This window comes from Cheilinus undulatus, linkage group 3, assembly GCF_018320785.1.
Source record: "Cheilinus undulatus linkage group 3, ASM1832078v1, whole genome shotgun sequence".
Classification (NCBI taxonomy): Eukaryota; Metazoa; Chordata; class Actinopteri; order Labriformes; family Labridae; genus Cheilinus; species Cheilinus undulatus.
The window spans coordinates 11,859,222-11,880,660 of NC_054867.1; the positions used below are offsets into that span (position 1 = coordinate 11,859,222).

Consider the following 21,439-nt stretch of genomic DNA (forward strand, 5'->3'; position numbering starts at 1 on the left):
CGTACGGCACTTTATGCTGCTGTGGTTAATGGTGGAAGAGATTTGTCATGCTTGAACATTTTGTTGAAACATGTTTTTATCATTCTCTACAGAAAGCATTATTCTGCTCCTTGTCTGAAACTTTAAACCCGAACTATTTTCAAATAATTGAGCCAGAGGTTTTTTTTTTTGCTGACTAGCTCCTCTGCCTCTGCGTTGCTCCTGTCTTGCTTGCAGGTATTGTTGTTGTGAAGGAGCAGGGGGAGGGGTGTGTTTGTAAGTTTCGATTTTGTTCAGAGGCAGAGAGGAGGGGCAGGGCCAGCATGGCAGAAATGTGTCGTGCTATTTTAACTATAGGCCTACTAATATAATATATAATGTCTTCTACTATATCTTGTTTGAAAATGTATTGATATATTTTAAAAACCGGATGCATTTCCCAGCCCTATTCAAAACTGAATTGTGTCGGTATGCATATGGACAAACAAATATTGGAAGGCATTAAATAAGGAACATTTTTCGCAAATTGTTTTTCACTTTAGCCTTTGCTGTATTTATCCGATTATGAAAGTGGTGTTCTTAGTGTAAGTGTTTTGCAGCCAGGGACACAACAGACGTTGTTGTGCACAATGTGTTCAGTAGGTGTGCTAATCAGGAGTAGAGATCCCCTGATCACTGCCATGATCACTGAGCGCACCATCTGTGTGCCTCTGATGACCGGCAGTTTGGCTGAGAGTCCTGGATGAGTGTGTGGCACAGACTCCTGTGCTCCCCTCATCCTGCATTCAGCTCTGCTCTCACACACTCTTAAAAATACCACTTTATTTGTCCTAAAAGCCCTGTAACTCCTCCACCCCAATCACAGACTCGTTTTAAGCAACACCTCTCTAAGAATTTTAAATACTTTGTGTACTTTAGATTAACCACAGAATGTGTGCACCCCTCTGTTTGCTGTTAATCTGTTGTTTGATCTTCGTCTCTGTAGTGTGCAGCACTGAATAAATCAGCTGTCAGTGCAGATCTGGAAATAATTGAAGAGGCTGTTAAAGTGCCAGTGATAATGGAGAAATGCACATGTGGGCTGAGATTCTGTCTGTTTTTCATTTGCAGTCACAGATCATGTACAGGAACTGTCACAACTCTGGCAATATCTCACAGCTTCTCGCTGAGTTCAAGTAGAGTTTGTGATGAAATTGCCAAACTGTGGCTGAGAAATACATGTATTAACATAGTTATAGCATGCTTCACAGACAGTTCCACAATGCATCTACCCAGGACAACTTTTCCTCAATGCTGAAGTGATCAGTATGAAGATAGGGGGCACCTGTTACCATGGAAACTTAAGAGAAAACATACCGAGATATGCAGTGGTGTCTATATTGATTCAGAGCTCAGAAAACAGCAAATGGTATCAGTCAAAGGCAGGTTGCCTATCAGCAAGTGCCAGGTTAGAGGCTTATTGACCGTTTTTGACAGACTGAGAAACAGACGATTTATTGGCGAAATGGGCCGCGTGCCCAAAGTTCAATTAAATACCCCACACTGTGTGGAGACAGCACATTTGCCAAAACATGGAAGAAGGAAATCAGTCTTTGTGTCACTAATCTGTCTGTCCTTTAGGTTTATTGATGCATCTGCCATTGCTCATTTTTTAAAGTTTCCCTTTTGTGTGTCAACATTTGTTGTATCTTGACAGGCTGAAGGGGATTCATGAGTATCACATGCTTTGGAACCATCTGAAGGTTTTTTGTGTGGGGCAACGAAGTAAGTGAGTAACCACCTGCAATTTTCTTTCTCAGCTCTCAATGCTCACAGTGGGGGAGTAACGTGGCTTTAGTTTTAAGTGGGCCTGGCATTGTTTGTGCTTTCTTCTCATTAAGCCTGATCATGCACAAGGGGCAACAGCAGGTCATTATTTTAGGGTCCTCTTACTCTGGGCAAGAAACTCCACATGTCGACACGCAAGTGTGCAATGTGCACATGACATATAATCAATATGTGCGTGTCCTGTCAGACTTTAAATACTTTTTGGCATTTACAATAAGAATAAAATTATTATTATGATTATAATAATAATCATAATAATAATAATAATTTTAGTTTGATAAGTCAGAAGCAGCACCTTAAAATCTGCTCAGAACTGAATGGAAAGCCAATAAAGACAAGCCAGCACAGGGGTAATGTTACTTGTTCTGGTCAAACCATGAGCTGCTGAGTTCTGGACCATCTGCAGACCTCGAGGACTCTTTATTGGCAAACCTGAAAGAAGGACATTACAGTAGTCTAAACGTGCAGAAACAAAAGTGTGAATAATAACCTCAGCATCCTGAAACAATATTTCCAAGGTGAAAAAGGCTACCCTTGTCACCTCTTTTATATGAAAATCAAACGAAAGAGTTTGATCAAAGAGCACCAAGGTATCAAGAGAACACCAAGACTTACTGTTTATTGTTTCCTCCTGTCTAGATCTTTGCTGGTTTTGGATAAAAGTGTTCCTAAATGGCGTTGTTACATTGCAATACATTCCTTGCAGATGACGCCACGTAGTATCTAAGAACAGCCTTTGGGGGTTAACAAGAGATGTCCAGATCTCCTAGCTCCAAAAAAGCCATGTTTTGAGCTGTTAATGATTATGCCAAAGTGTTAAAATGGCAAAAAATTAAACATTCTCAATTCTTAAGCTACTTTTGTGTCCTGAGAGTAGTAAAATATTCGATTTAAAAGGCTTATTTAAAAAAATCTGGAAGTATAAAGGGCTCCATATAAAGTGTGGACAAGTGGTGTTTGAGTCAACATTGTTTTGTAGCCCATTTCTACCCAAAACACTCAAAATCCTGGGGAGAAACTCTACCGATCTGTTACACTGTGTAGCCTAGCTTCCTGGTGGGTACATCCAGCTAGTCCATCTTAAAGGAGCAATGCTCATTGAAATCACTGGAGACTAGTACTGCTACTACTGCTATGTACCTCATACGTCTCAACTTCAAAAACACTGAAATATCCTTTGAAGAGATTTCACGTAAATGAGATAAGGCAATGGTTCTCAACTGGGTGGACACCACAACTAAGAGAAATCACATCCCAGGTTTTTGAAAATGATGCACTATTCAAACTTATAAAATGAATTTTTGGACCCTAAATGGAAAAAAAAACACATACTGAATAAAGAAGCAAAACAAAATAAAAAGGTTTAAAGCACATCGTTACAGAAGAAAACACATGCATACATCTTGTTTTACTCAATTTTTCCAAGACAGCATAGAATTTTTGTAATATCCTGAGGAATTTTCTTGTTATCTTAGGAAAACCAGAAGTGTTATCCAGAGAAAAGAAGATAAATGAGTAGAGAGCTCGAAACAGTTTACTCCTAATCAAAGGAAAACCTAAAAAAATACATGTATAAATTTCCATATGTCTAAAAATCTACCTCATTGTTTTTCCTGGCAAAAATAATCTGATTGCGATTTTTTTCCCCCAATATTGCGATCGCGATTTAACATGCGATTATTATTAGATTACTCAACTTATACATTTTTCAACAAATTCAAGCAATAAATCAATATTATAACCTACTAGTCTGGAACACTCATTGTACATTTTACCATTTCACTGCAAAATGGATATAGCCTACAGTTTCACTAGGCAGAGAAGGCTCTGCTCTAAAGATGCTTCCTGGGTTAGTCAAGCAGCATGCTTTGACTTTCCAGGAGCACATGGCTAGAAACCCCACATAATGGATGGACACATAAATGACAATGTGTTTTGAAAACAATGAAATTATTTCAGAAGTAAGTAGTCCATAGTAGCATGAATCTGATTAAGAGGATGCAACAAGCTTTAAGCTATAAAGGAGGCGGCTGGGGTGGAGGAGGTTAAGCTTGTAAAGCTGCTGCTAAAAATGAATGTATTAAACTGCTGTTTTGACTTTGATTTGTAAATTGCAGCAGGCCATATTGTGATTTAATCTAATTTGTGATTAATTGCCCAGCCCTATTCGTGACCCACTTTTGGGTCCTGACCCACCAGTTGAGGACCACTTAGATAAGGGATGAGTTGTTCACACAGGGCTAGCTTGGCAAAATTAAAATTCCTGAATGCGTCAGCCTGGGAAATGACTCATCAGGTTCCTGTGAATCAAAGTGACACCAGGAAATAAGTAAGAAGACAAAGGAGTTTACTGATCTGTAGGATCTGCTTTCACCCTTTATCTGTCTTTTTTGTGTTATTGAAACAATCAGTTCAGAGTGCGAATAAATGTTTGCCTTTTGCCTCTGTAAGTCATGTGTAAATCAGTAAATCAACTGGACTGGAAGTGTGAATGAGTGGGAGTAGCAGGGAGAAAGGGGAAGAGGCTTTCCCCGGGGCAGTGCCCAGGACAATGTCAGGTTTGTCTGGCCTGAGTGCACGAACACTAAGCTTTTCGGAACTGGCAGCCTGCCACGGTACCTACCCATCTCTCCGGGCTCCAGAGCTGTCCAGCCCCGGAGCACTAAGCATTTGTGCAAAGTTCATAAGGCTTCCCTCTGTTTGTGTGGCCATAATGGCAGCTCCATCCTGTTGTAGCTCAAAGAGTGCTTAGTGGTTCTAAGGGCCTTGCGCTGGCGTTGCAGAGGCATTTGAGTGTTCTCAGTTACTGACTTTGGCTGACTGCTCTCATCATGAAAAGATCCATGCCACCCCCACCCACCTCCGAAGGCTGAGAAGCTCAGTCTTCAGTATCCGCTTTTCCATCATGTTCTCCCACCTGCCTTTCAAACAGTTTGTTTAAAGAAAAACACGTAAGCTGCATAGAGTCAAAGATCACTCAAAATTAAGTTGTACTAAAAGCAATCAGCTGTTGAATTGATTTTACATATAAATGGCCCAGAACTACATCATGACAGAATTTAGCTGTCCTAAAGATGCAACTATTTCTCAAATGTCAGCAGTTGTGAGGCCCGGGTGATAATAACCTTATTTGTGTCTGCAAGTTCCCTCTCAGCAGTCACACCTGTGGTTGGTCGTTCACCGCAGTTACGATCCACATCAGCATAATTCAAGCATGACCCTCCTCCCCCCTTTCATTTTCTGCCTTTCTCCTTTTTAAAACCCAAGTCTCAAGCAAGGGTCCACACCATACATCATCCAGACTGGGGCCGCTTCCTCCCTTCCCCCCTCTTGATGTGTGAGAAGTTGTTGGTTTTTTTGGTGGGCTGATGGAAGGCTCTTATCGACAGCCTCAGCACTCTGTGCACCGAGCTTTCCCCTGATGTGTCAACCAGCCTTCGCCCAAATCCATCCTTGTATAGTCATCAAGTCATGGCTCTGTTCAGTGGGGTGAAACATCAGGTTCCTTTGGAAGCAAATGCATGCTGAACAAAGTGAAAGCAGAGGTTTGTCTTTTTAGTAATGCTTTGATACAGAAGAGAAAAGGAGCATGCTTCAGAGTTAAAAGAATGCAACACAAATAGCAGTACCTGCAGTCAGGGAGCCTGCAGAAGAAAACAGGAAAAGGAACAAAATTACCAGACTCTAACTCAGCAGGTGATCTGTGTTCCTGCCTGGTATACAGTTCTTATTTTTTATCTTCAGTTGATCATTGCAATAAACAGTCTTCATTGAGCCTTTAGCATTCCTCTACTCTCCTTTGTACACAGCCGTTGAATAGCCTCTAGATCAGGCTTTGTTGGAATGATTGTCAGTGGCTTAATGAGCGTCTTTGCCAAGCTAGAGGCTTTGGCAACATATGTGACTACAGTGCCTCTGTTCCTCTCCGTCTACAGCCTGTACGACACGACACAGGATGAGCTCAGATCTGCCGGCGTTTCTGCTGATTTGACCAAACTTTTACTTTCATTTTTCTTGTGGATGTTATTACCTGGAATGGAATAGCTTCTCCTCCTGTGGGGACCAGAGCTGAGAATGAAAAAAAATCTTGTAAGTATCTCTTAGTATCAAACGGATGTTTATGTAGCTGCTGCAGGATATGGGTGAAGAATCCTGAGGTTTCTCTACAAGCTGGAGATATTTATGTCTAACAGATCAATGCCTCAAGATCCACATGTGGAATTTAATTTAATCATCATAACACTGATTTTTTAAATAATCTTGATAGAATAGTGACTAGTAAGCCTGTTAGGAAAAACCGTTAAAGATTTTCTATAACATTTCTTTTTGTATGCATTTTATTAAAACAGAAATGTATTTGAACCCAAGCTGCAATGGTGTCAGACTGTTTTCTCTCTATCTATGAAGCCATAAAATTCAGTCTGTTTTGTTGATGAGTCAACAAACTTGTAGAAATTAAAGTTCTCACTGATTAGCATGTCCTTATGGAGAAATACATGAAAAGGGTGATACTTACAATCCACAGAGCATCATTGGAGTTTTATAACAAGGTGAAAGTAAAATCTTTTTTTCAAGACTTCAAAAAAAAAACAAAACAAAACAAACAAACAAACAAAAAACTTTGTTAAGCGGTCCTAGGGCAATTTTTAAATATACTAAACCAAAAAATATGACAAAAAGCTTGGTCTTATCCTTGTCAACTGCAGTCTGCCTCCTGCCAAAACAGATTTGCATCAAACTGAAACTAAACTAACTTTCAAAATGAACGGCAAGTGCATCAAATTTTCCTAACAGACATTTAATTTCTATTTGTTTTCTATTTATGAATAAAAATGTAATTGACAGATACTGACAGGGTTGGAAAATAACTAATTATATTCTCAAATTACTGTAACCGGGTAGTTTTTTGGTACTTTTGTGTACATTTGAAATCAGTGTTTCTACTTTTGCTTACGTAAATTTAAATTAGAGTGACTGTACTTTTACTTGAGTATTATACTCGTGTACTTTTTTCCTCTTCTCTTGACTACACAGCCTCACAGAGCGAGAGATAATTCCACATCACATCCTGAAACAGCTGTTGTATTTTACTTTATTATTTAGGTGACTTTACTTGAAAAACCTGTTTGGATTGAATAATTCCAATAATGAGATTTCAAATTGAACTGTACAACTGTACCAAGGCTGGCCTTATACCAGAAGACTTTGCTAAAACTCTTAAAACACTGACTCCTGAGACCATCTCACATCTAAAGACTATTTGTCAGCAAGTCGCTGAGTTTTTAGTCTCAGACTAAGATTTTGCAAAGACTGTGGGTCACTAACTACAAGACTAGAATACAATTCCTTTTCATCTGTTGGAAATTCCCAACAACAATTTTTGGACAGAAAACAAGATGAAGAAAGAGATGGAAGTTGTCTATAAGTTAATAGCTCCAGCATCCCGATGTTTTTAAATCATTTACATTGATTAGAAATGAAGGAAAGTTAAACATGGAAGCAACTTTTTATGTTACTGCAACAACTGAGGAACTACTCCAGAAATACTTCAGAATAAAAGTACTGTATGAAAACGCAAGTAAGTCCTCCACAGAAACAGACTGATTGAGCTTTTAATTTGAAAACTCCAGTGTCGGTTTATCATACCTGTCATACCAGCCTGGAATGAATTAACAGACAAGGCACACAGTCACAAAGGTGCAGAGATCTGACCGCAGCTCTGAGCAGAAAAGTTTTTCCATCTCTTGAGTTTGGAGCGGACATTCAGCGGCTCCAGATTGATCTACACCTTCATGGTTTGAAAAATGAAGTGATTTAATGTGCTTATGCACAACACCGGCTCCCGTTGGTTGTGGATGACAGTTGTACCACTGAAAAACACAATTTGCATGCGGCCAGACTAAAGACTTACAACAATATTAAACACATTTGATATTGGTGTAATGCCAAGACTAAAGAAAGACCGCCTTAAAATGGCTAAAGTCGAGTCATATGACCACCTTACACCTAACTACTGAGTTAATGGTAGTACGCTGCAATTTTAGAAAGACTCTTAGCAATTTACTCCGACTTTGTAATCTTGTTTGCGACTTTGAAGTGGCACAAAAAGTCATTAGGTGTAAGGCGGCATTTAGGCTCACAAGATGATCTGGCTGCAGGACTCTATGGTGGGGTGACCTTGAATGAGGGTCGGAAAGTGATGTACATTACCCAAACTAGAAGCAGAACGATGCACTGAATGGCGTTTATTTTCCGCTCCCTGTCGGAGGATACAGTAAGTGGTTAGTAGAATTTTATGAATAAAAACCAAAAATTTAAATTTAACACACCATAAACTTAGGGTTAGGCACCCCAGCCCTAAAGGTTAGGATTAAGGTAAGGGGGAGAGGGATAAAATAGAAAATAGGGATGGGAATCAAGAACCGATTCCAGTTGGTTCAATCATTTGACATAATTTTTTATTTGATATATGATTCCTAACCTGACATGTCAGATGGATGTGTGAAACACATCCATCTGGGAAACCACTCATATACAGCGTTGTCGGAAAGGGCAGAGCCTTTGAAAACAAACTCGGAGGGTAATTGGATGAACGTTCTGTCGGTCACATCTTTACGGGCCAATCAGGCAACAAAACACGTGAGATAGCCACGACTGAGGTGTGTGTGCGCAGCTACCGAGGATTAACGTGAACCATGGTGACTGTCGACATGTCAGTACATGACTTTTGTCATTTTTGAAAAGAAAACAACTCAATGCTGTTCTTTGTTCTTCTTTTAATGAAGAAATGTCATCAAGTTCTGATAAAACTGGCGCTTTAGCAGCATCCGAACTAAGCTCTTCTGCCAAAATTGCACCGGCCTCTTGTTGCTGCTTGCTTACGTCACGACCCCACCATGCCTGAAAGTCAGTAAAGCGAGCAAGAACAGAGAAGTTGAGGAAGTAAACATGGCGGGCAATCACAAAAACAGGCTAAAGAGGTTGAAAGTGTGGCTTCATTTCTCAAAAAATGATGCCAGCAGCCCCAAGTGCAACATCAGTCAAAGAGTGATTGCATACAAGGCATGCATCATTTTGCACAAGAACCGTTAATTTTGTCCAAAATTTTAGATTTTTTATACATCCATTTATTTTAAGGTTTTATCTTTTAGAGAAAATTAGCAGTATTGTTGTATTCTAGTTCTAATCAATGATGCAGTCAAAGTAAGTAAAATATGGAGGGAACATTGTAACAGAATAACTTGTTGTGTCTCATAAACTGGCAACAGATACTCCATGTTTTTGTAGCATGCAGCAGACTGACTCTTAGCACAAAAAGTTTTTGATAAAAAATGTTCAAATTGATATAAGTATCCCTCCAGATTGATTTTTTTCATTAAATCTACAGAAGATAAAGGTTTTCAAGAAGTGGTTCTTCTGTCAAGTCATGATTTATGAATTTACCATCACCAGAGTTTGGTCTGGGGATACTTCCATCTAGAATAGCCTCAGCGCGACCCTGAGTGATGGAGAGGCACAGGAAGTGGGCCATATATCCGACAGCTGTGTCAAACAGCTTGCCCAGGGTAACACTGTCCAGATGCTGAGCTTCAGCAGAGAACAGGAAATATTAATTCTGAATCACAGTCAGTGGAGAACCTCTCATTTCAGAGGCTGACATTTTACTTCAGATCGCTCGTGTATATTGAACACCTGGGAGGGTTAAAAGAAAAGATAGAGCAACAAATGTGTTTCTTTAAAATCGCCGGTTTCTGCTCTGTGTCTTCTGTACAGACATCAGAATTCCTGGTTCATGGCAGAAATAAATTGCCTCAGGGTCTGATGGAGGTGAGGATTTGGGATATAAGAGCCATCGATCATGTCTTGCTGTGGCACACTTTCGTCCGGGGAAATTGCCAGCATCAGTCAAACAAAGTGAATGAATGTGGAGAGGGGGATGCTGTGTTAGTTCTCACAAAATAATATTCCAGTCCCGGCAGTCCAACTTGTAAATTCATTTCTCTGCCAGCTACTCGACGAGGATCACACACTAATGTGATTATTGTCCTGGGCGAGGGCCACTCCTGTGGGACTTCAAAGAGAGCAGATCAGAGGGAAAGGAAAAAAAGACGTAAGCTGGGATGCAGACAGGTGCAGTGCACTTTTAGAAACCTCCTCTTTTGCTTTGACATATTAGCAGGTTCAGAGTAAGGACTCTGACAGCTGCTGTCAGACAACATTACATACACATTTTCATGTTTCCGGTCAGCAGAATGAGTCCATCATTCATTTAATCTATTACTCGTTTCTGCCTAATGTTATATCTAAAAAGGCTGGTAATAAAATATTTTCACCTGCAAAAAATATTACAGATAAAGAGGAAGCTATAAAAACCCTGACATCATGACTTGGCTAACTTTAATGTTAACTGTTTAAAACGTCTTGACTCCTTTGATCATGCAGTTTTACTTACACACAAGTCAACAAACAAAATTAAATAAATTTTCCTAGGCACATCTAAGAACACTTCTTAGAAAGTGTGTGTCTGTGGTTCTGTTAGAGTCGATCATCTCTTAACCTAAAGGTCAGGGGTTCAATCCCCAGCTCCTGCAGCCACCTGTCAGCATGCTCTTGATGTTTAACTCCAAACTGCTTCCATTGCAGTGGAGTGTTCTTACATATGAATGGGATTCAGCTCCGGTGCAGGGCTGTCAACATGATTCTGGTCTGCTGGAGAGTCCTGCCTGTGAGAGGGAAGGCTTGTGTCGCCACTGTAACGTGGCTAAATACTGGTAGTGCTGTGATGATGGTGATAAACGCTGTTTTTTATAATGATAGGGTGTAGTCCTTATCGTATATTAATGTCAATGCTTGTCTATTGTAACAGGCCACAACAGAGAGTATGGTCTCAACCTACCCTTCTTTGTAAAGTGTCTTGGGATAACTTTAGTTATGAATTGGTGCTGTACGAACAGAAATTGATTGGTTTATTGATGAACCTCCACCTTCAGTTTATGGATATAGCGTAAGCAGGTGTGACCTGAAGTGAAAAGCCGGGCATATACTGTGCAAATTTTATTTGATTCAGCCATGAATATCGAGTCATCATGAACTCACTTGGAAGTTGTGCTGTCAGTCTGATCTGGCGTCATTTGTTATACTGCGTACTGGGGGGGGGGGGGTACAATGGCTGACAATGACCCAATTGGTTGGCCTGACAGCCCATTATCCATGACACTTCATCCTCAGTGTGTGAGACTTTTTTTTTTTTTTTTTTTTTTTTTAGAGGAAACTGCAGATATCTGTCACAGTCTGCCTGGACTTCACTCGTACAATGTGAGCACTCGGGTTTGGCTTAACCATCTAACCATATAGCTGACAGACACATATAAATGAGCGATGGTCATGGGTCGTAAGCGATTCAGACACACAGTATGAGTGGACATTCAGCCTTAACCATCATAGAGTCAGCTTGAAATTACACAGTACAGTATTCCCATCTTAAAGAAGCACTTTGAATAGTCAGACATCTATAAAAGTGCTATGTAAGCTAAGTGCATGACGGTTATTATAGTTTAGTAAAACTAAACTAAAACTATGACTAAAGTAGTCCCATGCTTAGGGAAATCGTGAAAATAGGTAGATGCATGCTGGTTTGCAACTAAGTGAGGTTAAAAATGATAAATAATGCTTCCAAAAGCTTTTTTTTGTTCACATTTAATCAATTAGATGACCAGGAGGGTGCAATGAGGAATTTGACACTGATTAGATCTTTAGATAAAGCTCAGGTTATTTAATTATTGATTTATTTTCAAACACCAGTGACCAGTTGATTGACCACTGCATGGATATTATTTCAGTTAACCAAATCTTTGAATGGTTGACTCCAGGCCTAGAGTAAACTGAAACAAAGCATTATTGCAGTATCAGAATGACAAACCAGCAGCATAAGTTCATTAACAGGTATCAGTGAGAAGTATGTCATATTTAAATACACAGAAATATGACGAGAAAGAAAATATGGCAAGTAGAGAAAGAGCTGTGATTGGCTGTGGGAGCTGGGGGTGATGATTCATTCAAAGTTCATTCATTATTTATTAATTAATTAATGGAACATCCAAAACTATTATAACATTGAGTCCACATCCACTTAACTTCATATCATATGCAGAAAAATGTTTTAGTCACATAGAAAACAGCGGGTTAAAGGCTCTTATAATCTCCATGCTCTCTAATATAAAACAACATTTTTTCTTCTTACAAGATGAAGTCATCCAGTGCTTGAAAACGTCCTAATTAGATCTTTTCTAATTAAATCCAGCTCGCACCACGTCTAACAGCAGGAATGTCATGGGGATGGATATAATTGTGCAGTCCCTGCAGGGTCACTGCAGGTTATGTTTGCAGTCTGCTGCTCCCTCCCTTGTGAGGAGTAGTCCTATAGGGTCATGAGGGTCACGAGGTCCTCTTTCATTAGTTCATACCACACAGTTCATCAGCTCAGCTGCTATATCTCTTCTCTGGCTGAGCCTCTTTCCTCCACACCTGAGAGCCTCCTCCTTATGCCTTCACCCTTAGCCCCCTCTCTCATCTGCCCTGCTCCTGTCAGCAGTCCCTTCATCCTGCGAAAGCTACACACCCCTGAAATATTAATGGTGTCATAATTGATCTGTTATGCATTTTTAAGTGCTGTTAAATCAAGCCAAATCTCAATTAGACAAGCATATCATCTTATATTGCTCCCTTGTGCTAATCTCATTAAGCATCTTGTTTCCTTTTATCTCCTGCCCTCTACACTTGTAATAAATTCATTGCATTGGAAGCTTGTAGGGGAAACTGTGTTCCTTCAAGTCATTGCCAAAAATGATAAAGTCTAAATCAAATTTTGAGGAAGGGAACATTATACAAGAAAGACTAATTACAGGAACTTTGTTTTCCACAGAGATGTTGACATTTTGTTGGTTTAGCTATCTAAATGATGGGACAAAAAGAACAGAAAGGCATAGGGAAAAATGCACTCATTACACCCGTCAGAAGCAAAGCAAGTCAATTGCAGCTTAGCGGTAATCAGCTCGGTTGCTGTTTTAATTGTTCTTGAATGATCAAATGGGGAATCAGTGCAGGCATTATCAGGACTGTGAGTGGGGAGTGTGAGATCCTGTCTTCCCATCTCAAGTCTTTAGCATAGAGAATATTTTAATCCAGCCTGACAAGACGAGAATCTGCTTAATCCTATTACAGGCTTGCACATTAAACTACTGTAGGCCCACACTTCTCCGCCTGTTTTCTTTGAGTGAGAAGTGAGCAGATGGTGCCAGCTCAAGAACCCTACTGTCTTGGACTGAAAAGGTTGCACTTGGACCCCACCTATTCACTGAACAACACATCATGGAGAGTGGAAAAGGCTTAGGACAAAATTTGCTGTTATGGTGTCATTTAACAGGTAAAATGTGTTTTCTCTCCCTGGCTCTTTTATCTGAATAATGCAGTCCCGGTTTATTAGTGTCTCTCCAAAACTCCTCAGGCATCTCTGGTTGTCTGGTGAGATGGCGTCTAGCCAAGTTGACAGTTCTTTTCAGATAATAGATGCTATGTTACCCATTTGTTGACAACCATTTCCTTTGCTTTTCAGGATAATGGGAGTACACTTTCACCATCCCTTTTGTGCCTCTTTGCTCAGCTATTTTCTCCCTTTCAAAGAAGCTAAGACACATTTTAACAGCAGTTTAAACAATGCTTTTAGTGCCATGTACACATGTGCTGGTTAAGCATTTACTTCAGGGGAGAAACAACTGCTCCATGTGTTGCTGTTTCTTTTCTGAGTGATGGGATGTGTGATTTTTGATTACCCATCAAGAGTATTTGTTGTCTGGTCCTTGTCATATGTTAATTTCCCCATGTTGGTTTCTTGTTGTAAGCTTCGAGTACGTTTGAGGTATTGTTCTGCCTTAATGTGGCAAAAAAGCTTTAGTGAAAAATGCTAACATGCAGAAATTTTTGGCAACTTTAGTCTCCACCGGTGCATATTTGTTGCGGTGGCACCAGCATGGGGCAGCTCCACGCTGTTTCCTGTCACTGCTATCCGTACTGTGGTTTCAGTGCTTTTGTTTTCAAAGTGGTCTGAAATCAGAGAGTGCTCATCTGCCACACTGAGGAGTATTCCAGTGCAGACCTGGATTGCTCATACATAGAGCTTCTGTCCCCTCCTCTAAACCCAGGCTGAGTAAGGTTAGGGTTCATATTAGCCTTCCCACAGTGAGCAGCTTTTAACCTCCTGCCAGTTACATCAATCTCAGGATGGTGTGATCGCAGCTGAAAGGGGCGGGGATTAAGAACAGCCTGTGGTCTGTAAATCAGGGGAGCTTAAGAGGGCCCCTCTTGTGTGCACTATATAGGCCCAGTGGGCACCATACCTATGACTGAAATGTCGACTTTACCACTTGTGGCAGGGAAGTTCTGAGAGAGAGTGGACCTCCCATAAGCAGATGGCAGCGCTAGCTTTCAATGCAAGTTTAACGAGGGAAACAAATTTAGTTAAACCATGAGGAAAAGCACAGTTGAAAGAGTATTTATCACCTAAAGCAATGTTTAGGGAAACAATGAGACCACATTGTCATGTGGGGATTGTAAACCCCTTGTTCTCCTTTTAAACAGTCCAGTCTTACCAACAAAGAAAAAGCCAATTAGCACAAAGCCCTTACCTTTTGATTTTAATCTGCACTAAGCAACATAAACCATCATGTCTGGGAAAGCCTTCAACAAAGGATTGCCCAAGGCATTTTGATGTTTGACTTTTGACTCTCACGCACAAACATTCAGATGAAAATGAAGTCAATAGATCTAAGGGTGATTAAGGGGGTGATGTATAGCTCACTCAGAGTCTTGAACATTGTTGGCAGTGCTTTCAGTTAGTGGTTCGGGGGGGTCATGAATTAGTTCAAAAAGGCTAGTTTTAAGTCACAGAGAGTTTGACATTTTTGTCCAAGAGCCGTGGTTGAAAAATCCACAGTGAAGTGCTCTTCTGAAAAAAGAGCTAGAGCATACCATGGAACTGACTCTTGTTATTTGATTTCTTCATTGCACATGTTGAGCAGGATTCAAACTCACCATTTTTTGTTTGCCAGCAAAAAGATGTAAAGCCCCAAATACAAAGTTTTGTTCAAGCACTATTCTCATCAAGCTCTTTACAAGTAACTTGACACGCCCGTTTGACTGTACATTTGCATCAATATATATTTCACATTCATCTGGGAAAGCTTCAATAGAAAGTGTTTGGTAAGTGCAGGACATTTTAAAAATTCCTAGACGGTTATTGGCAGAGGTGTAAAAAGTGCATGACTATTGTACTCAAGTAAAAGCAGTTACCCTGGTAGAGATTTACTTAAGTAAAAGTAAAATTTCTGGTATATAAATCAACTCAAGAAAAAGTAAAAGTATCAAGTTTTTTCTCCAACCAGGTTGTTCAGATAAGGTCACATCTCTATAATAAGGTCAAACATACAGCAAAATTGAAATTAATTCAAATCATATGGAGTTAAAAGTAATAGCTTAAAAGTGTCCAAATTGGAGAGGGACCCAACTGCAGTCAAGATGGTTGACATGGGCGTTGCTATGCATACAAAGCATGCCGGAAGTCCCAAGCGGAAGTTTCGTCTTCGTGTTGGAATCAGCTGTCAGTGTTTGTCAGTCTTTTTCACGGCTAAGCCTAACCCTTGGTGCTGGATCTCAAATATATCACCTTCCCCACTGCCTTACCATGAACCTAACCACTCAGGTTTTGATGCCTAAGCCTAACCTTAGACGTACGGACTTCCGGTTGAGACTTCCATTATGGATTGGATGTACGTTGGCCGTCTTGTCTGTATCAATGTACTCTTGCTAAATTGGTCCAGACTACATATAGTTAACCTACACTGTTACATATTTAACAGTATGACAGAGCTGCGGTACTTCTGCTGGTCAGAAGCAGAAATCAACTTCATAGTAAGACAATGTTCCATAGTGAGGTGCGCCTTAAGTCAAACTCTAACTCAGTAGATAACTTCACTCATAGTGCAAATATGTCTCATCAAAAAACAGCAACCCAGACATGCAAAAGCATCCTCTCTGCCAAAACAAACTTTTGGTTTGGCTCTTTCCTCTTGTTTTAAAAATAAATATGGTCCAGTTCTGATTAAACGGCTGTTTTCCTACAGCTACATCCAGTTAATAGCTAAAGTGGCAGCAGTTATTGGATCCACCAACAAACACCACCTGTAATAATCGCAAACCCATGCTGAAGCAGTTTTTTTTTCTGTCATGAAAAGCTTGATAAAGAAAGCTTCATAAAGAAATGTTGTATGTCTTAGGTAATCACTCCACTAGCAGCCACTGTATACAACCACCCACAGTACAGCTAACCCTTTCCTTCCATAACTCTTACAAACTCAGGAGGTCAGCAGAAGAGCGAAAACATCTGTACCGTCATGAAAAGCTTTATGTTTTCTTTTTAATCTTTATTTTCATGCAGAAATGTGATCAAGTTCTGGTAAAATTCATGCTATACGAGAGCTATATCCACTGGAGGCAGCCACTGCAAACAGAGTAGAAGTGATACTCGCTCATAGCTACCGCCTTGTTCGCCTTGAATGATGCTGATTGGTACAAACTGTTGCGGTGCTGCACAAATGTTGTAATTGGAGCTTTTCTAGATGGATTTGCCTGATGAAAGAGATGTCTGGTAAATCTGTCTGCTTTGCAAGGTATTTCATAGTTGTTGTACATGTCTTGGTTGCTGTTGCATAGTAAAACATAGATTAAATACCAAATTAGCACTAATAAAATATTTGTAACTACTGGACTTCAGCGATATGCAACACCTTGTATTTTTAACCTGTTGTAGTCAAACACCAGCGCTCTCTAGGGCAATAACCTGAGGATCTAACGTCGCTTTAAAATGCTTTAATGTTCTGTTGTTTTTTTTTTATTGTTATTATGTTGTGTCTGAGCTGTTGAGCTAATTACTCCAGCATGGCCTGCTGAGCTGGGTCACAGCCAACACAAGGAAAACTAATTAACTGACACCCCAGAGCATTTACAGAACACTGTTGCAGATACTATAATTCCATTACATTGCTCTTTTCAGTCCTCCTTATCCTGCACTCTGAACTGATCATGTGCTCATTATAGTGCAGACTCTGGTCTGTTGGCTGGAAAATGATACAGTGCTCTGTTCTCTGCTGCCTGTCAGTGTACGAGCAGAGACAGCTTACTCTCTCTGACTGTTAACTATGTATGCTGTTTATGCCTAACACCCCTCAGGCAGCATTCGCTGTAATGGCAGATAAATCTGTTCCTGTTGTTAATCTTTTTTGGTCATTGTTATCAGAAACATGCAGGCACAGATCAAAACATTATGATTAAATGCAATGAATATTATCTGAAATTTGATGGGAATTTGATTCCTCTTTGCAAGTATTCTGAATAAATACGCTTTCTACCAGTAATGCTGAACATCTGCGATGCATTAATAAATCCACAGGCTCCTTCTTTGTTTATTTATTTTCATGGTTGCATGAAAAAATACACCCCATGCCTCACACTTCCAAAGATGTCAAACTACAAAACTATTGGAGTCCCAGGGGAAGGAGTCTGAGGTTTAATGAGAATATATCTTTGTCAAAGCAAAAATTGAACTAGCATAGTCCCTGGTGATGCAAATGAAACTGTGCCGTGTGCATGGTTATGCCTGGCTGAGCAGAGAGCAGGCGGGCTCCCAGTCACGGGGGATTTGTTGTGTTTGGGGTTTGCCTTTCTGTCTGTCTGCGCGTGGGTGGATTCATGGGGCCTTCTCCGTCTGTGTTTCCTTTACAGGTACCGCATCTTCGGTGCACCAAAGAAATGAACTAGGACCGTAGGAGAGATCACTTGTTTCTTGAGGACATCTGAGATGTACTGTGAAACCATGAGGTTGAAGAAAAGCCCAGGACTTTTCCCTGTGCTGTGCTTGATCACCTGTTTTTGTGCCTTCTACAAGACTACAGCCATAGACATCCCACTAGAAGGTGAGTACAGACTTGTTGTTTATGGAAGGGCCCACATTTTGTAGCAGGGTCTTGTCATTTACTTTATCGTAGTAAATCAGATAGACGCTGTTTTCTTAACTACTCTGGCACAGTGCCAGCAGTTTAATTGTATCAATTGAAATGAATCCTTAACCAAGGAAAAGGCACACAGAGACTTTAAAATAAAGCTAAAACACTGAAAAGCATTTCTGTATATTTATTGTTTTGTTAAAAAATGACATTTTGTACATTTATGAAACAACAGCCATTATTTTAAGTCAGCCGCCTTAAGACAGGATGCAAAAAGTTAAAAATAATATTTTTCCTGGGGAGCAGGTGGCCTAGTGGTTAAAGGCGCTCCCCATGTACGTGGGCGGCCCAGGTTCGAATCCGGCCTGAGGCCCTTCACCGGATGTCTCTCCCCCACTCTTGACCCTGTTTCTGGCTCTATCCACTGCCCTCCTCTATCTAATAAAGGCACAAAAATAAATCTTAAAAAAAAAAAAAAATACTTTTCCTTTTTACTATGTAAACAAATTACATCTAGGTAATCTAAAGGGATATTTCAGTGTTTTTGAAACTGGGCCATATGAGGTACCTAGCTAACCTGACACGCCAGATGGATTTGTTTCACACATCCATCCGTAAAACCTCCCATAGACAGTGTTTGGGAAAGGGCAGAGCCTTTGAAAAAACTCAGAGGGTGACTGGATGAACGTTCTGTCTGTCACATCTTTACAGGCCAATCAGAGCAACGTTGACGTCGTAGCCGCTACCGAGGTGCACCTCTACCAAAGGAGTAAACTCCATAGAGAACTGCATAATGGTGACTGTAGACATGTCAGTACACGACTTGAGTCGTTTTTGAAAACAACTCACTGCTATTCTTTGTTCTTCTTTTAAAGAAGAAATGTTGTCAAGTTCTGATAAAACATACGCTATAACAGCAACCACGCTAATGTTTTCCGCTATAATTGCACTGGCCTCTTGTTGCTGCTTGCTTGCACCACGACTACACCGCGTCACAAGTACTGCCCCTCAACGCTGATTGGTCTTTTTGCTTTCTAACTGGGCCCAAACGGTTCAGACGGGAGCTTTGCAAGATGCATTTTCCAGTAAGAAACACAGAAACGGGCGAATCCATCTGCTTTGCAGGGTTAGTATCTAGCAGTAGTAGTAGCATGATATCCAGTGACTTCACTTGGCATTGCCCCTTTAAGACGGACTCACTGGTTTTACTTGCCAGGATGCGAGGCTATAAAACAGTTTCTCTGTGGAATTTAGTACATTTCTGGTAAAAATGGGCCACAAAACAATGTTGGCTCAAACATTCGCATTACTTAAAACTTCTCAAGCTAATCATCTTATACCAAGAACGCCTCTATTGCTTTGTCACTCTTTGCAATGCAGGTTTTGGCTATGAGTTATGTACTGTAGCATTGTAAAGTAGTGGCAAAAACCACAGATGCTTTCTGGGTATGGAATAAAATGCTTTACAAGTTTTCAACAATGTGTTCATTTGAACCAAGGTTGATTTGTGGACAATTTTTACCAAAAACTCACTGAATTCTTCAAGTAGCAATGCTTATTTGAACAACTAGAGGCTAATGCTACTTCTGCTGCTACGTATGGAAGAATAGGGTTGGTCGTCACACAGGTTGGTTGTCACACTTGTTATATTTCACCACCAGGAGCTGCTGTCTCTGAAAATCTGGTATGGAAAGTTCCAGAATTGGGATAAGAGCTTACCCTGATAGGCTTCCCTGGAGTAGGATAGCTGAACTTGAGGTGAAAGAATTTGTGTTTTTCATGTCAAATTGTAAATATTTAGCTCCTCAGGCTTCTAGGCTTTTACACAATGGGTTTAAAACAGAACTCTTACCCTAAGAAGAGTGAAATGAATGCTAAAGTTTAGATTGTTGTTAGCTAGCTAACTATTTGTTGGACAGTTGTTAGCCTTGATGCTAGCAAGAAATTCAAGTTGGGGTTGGTAGTCACATGTTGTCACATGGCTATTTATTTTGTTCTTTATGTTGCAATATGCCCATAAGCTGGCCTACAGATGTTCCTGTTCATGTTCCTTGCTCTGTTTGTGTGAAAAGCATTATGTATTTCAAATTTAGTCCTGCCTTCATTTTAAGATTTTTCTCATTAAAATACAACTGTGACAAATGACCCCATAGTGTGTGACAGCCATCACCATGATGGGCTTGGTTGTCACAATGTGTCAGATTATCAATAATTAAAGTTACCTCTTTGTCACAATAATTTGGAAAATGAAAGGGATACACATTTCAAGCCAACACCTTAAGCTTCAGTATAATGAAGGAACAACTATTGAAAGTTGTTTTGACGATGAGCAATTCACTCTGGAGTAAAAAGCGTGACAACCAGCTCCTTTTTCCCCTACCTCATAAGATTTAGCTTCAAACATACTGAAACATCAATTTAAATTTATTGAATGTAAAAATATTTATGCCATATTCTATTTTATATGAATATAAAGAATAAGTTTTATGCTTTATATTGCTGAGGCTGAAGTTTTACATTGTGATAAATCAAATTAGATTTGTTGAATTTGGCATAGTAGAAAGATAACTCCTTTGGATTATGGGTGAAATGAGTCTAAAACACCTACTAAAGCATGAAGCTGTATCGAGGTTAAAGTTGATACAAAAGAACTGGACATGATGATTTTACAACTGTTTTTATGAGGAGACTTTGGGCAGAAATTTTTCTACATTGCTAATAAATGCCTGAAAAAAGACATTTTTACAGTAAATAAAGTGGACATTTGAGAAAAACCTGCAAATTTCAAATTATACAAACCGGTCCATGGATCTTTATGGATGTAATCCTGTTTTTGGACTAAAAATTTGACTGGATTTAGAATGTGGGGACTTTTTCTGTTTTTTATGGAATATTATGATCAGGAGAGCTTCGAATGGTGAGCTACGTATGTCACCTTTATTGTAATTTGCTTGTTTGTAGCCTGACAAATGCCATAATTGTGGCTGCTGTGGTGGTTTTATCCTGATATGGTTAACATGGTCAGAATCATGAGAATCAGAGCTTTCTGGTGGTGTGTAACATGTTATATTTACTTTCTGTAAATTAACTGAATAGTTGAAAAAATATCTGCTGTCCAGGCGGTGGGCCCTCAGAATTTTACTGTGATAAATCAATCTAATTATCCACTCAAGAACTGTCACGGATGAAGCAAAAAGAACAGAGTAACATGAAACCTTTATGTGTTAAGACTCTTACAACTGTTATTGCTCACCTACAAGGACCTTGCACTTGGTTTAACTTGAAGTGCTTTTATCTGACAGAAAGGGCTGAATAATTTAGAAGTGAATAAATCACACAGGGGAGAATTGTTACAATCATGAAGCGTTCTGTGAATGGAATAAATTTACAGCTATTATCTTGTTTGTATCAGAATTCTTCATTCTTTTGACTTGGATCTGTGTGCATCCCAGTTTCCTTGGAAACTTAAATCAGACCTTTTAATGATTCATAAACGAAATCTCTGAAGAGCTTGATAAAAACAGCTCAAACCACTTTTTTTTTTTAAGACAAAAACATCTTTGTTTCCAGACGTCAGAATA

The 21,439-nt window shown here is 39.8% G+C and overlaps 1 protein-coding gene across 8 annotated transcripts in view; it reads left to right on the forward strand.

The window, feature by feature from the left end:
* Positions 1-21,439, forward strand: part of chl1b (cell adhesion molecule L1-like b) — a 107,848-nt gene that overhangs the window by 41,649 nt on the left and 44,760 nt on the right. For 7 of the 8 annotated variants that reach the window (XM_041783886.1, XM_041783890.1, XM_041783892.1 and 4 more), the window contains exon 2: positions 17,638-17,828. In XM_041783886.1, the coding sequence (XP_041639820.1) occupies positions 17,714-17,828 (115 nt within the window). In that variant the 5' untranslated portion in view covers positions 17,638-17,713. Of the gene's footprint in view, positions 1-5,824; positions 5,896-17,637; positions 17,829-21,439 lie in introns of those variants that run through there. The other variant, XM_041783887.1, reaches the window with a different exon arrangement.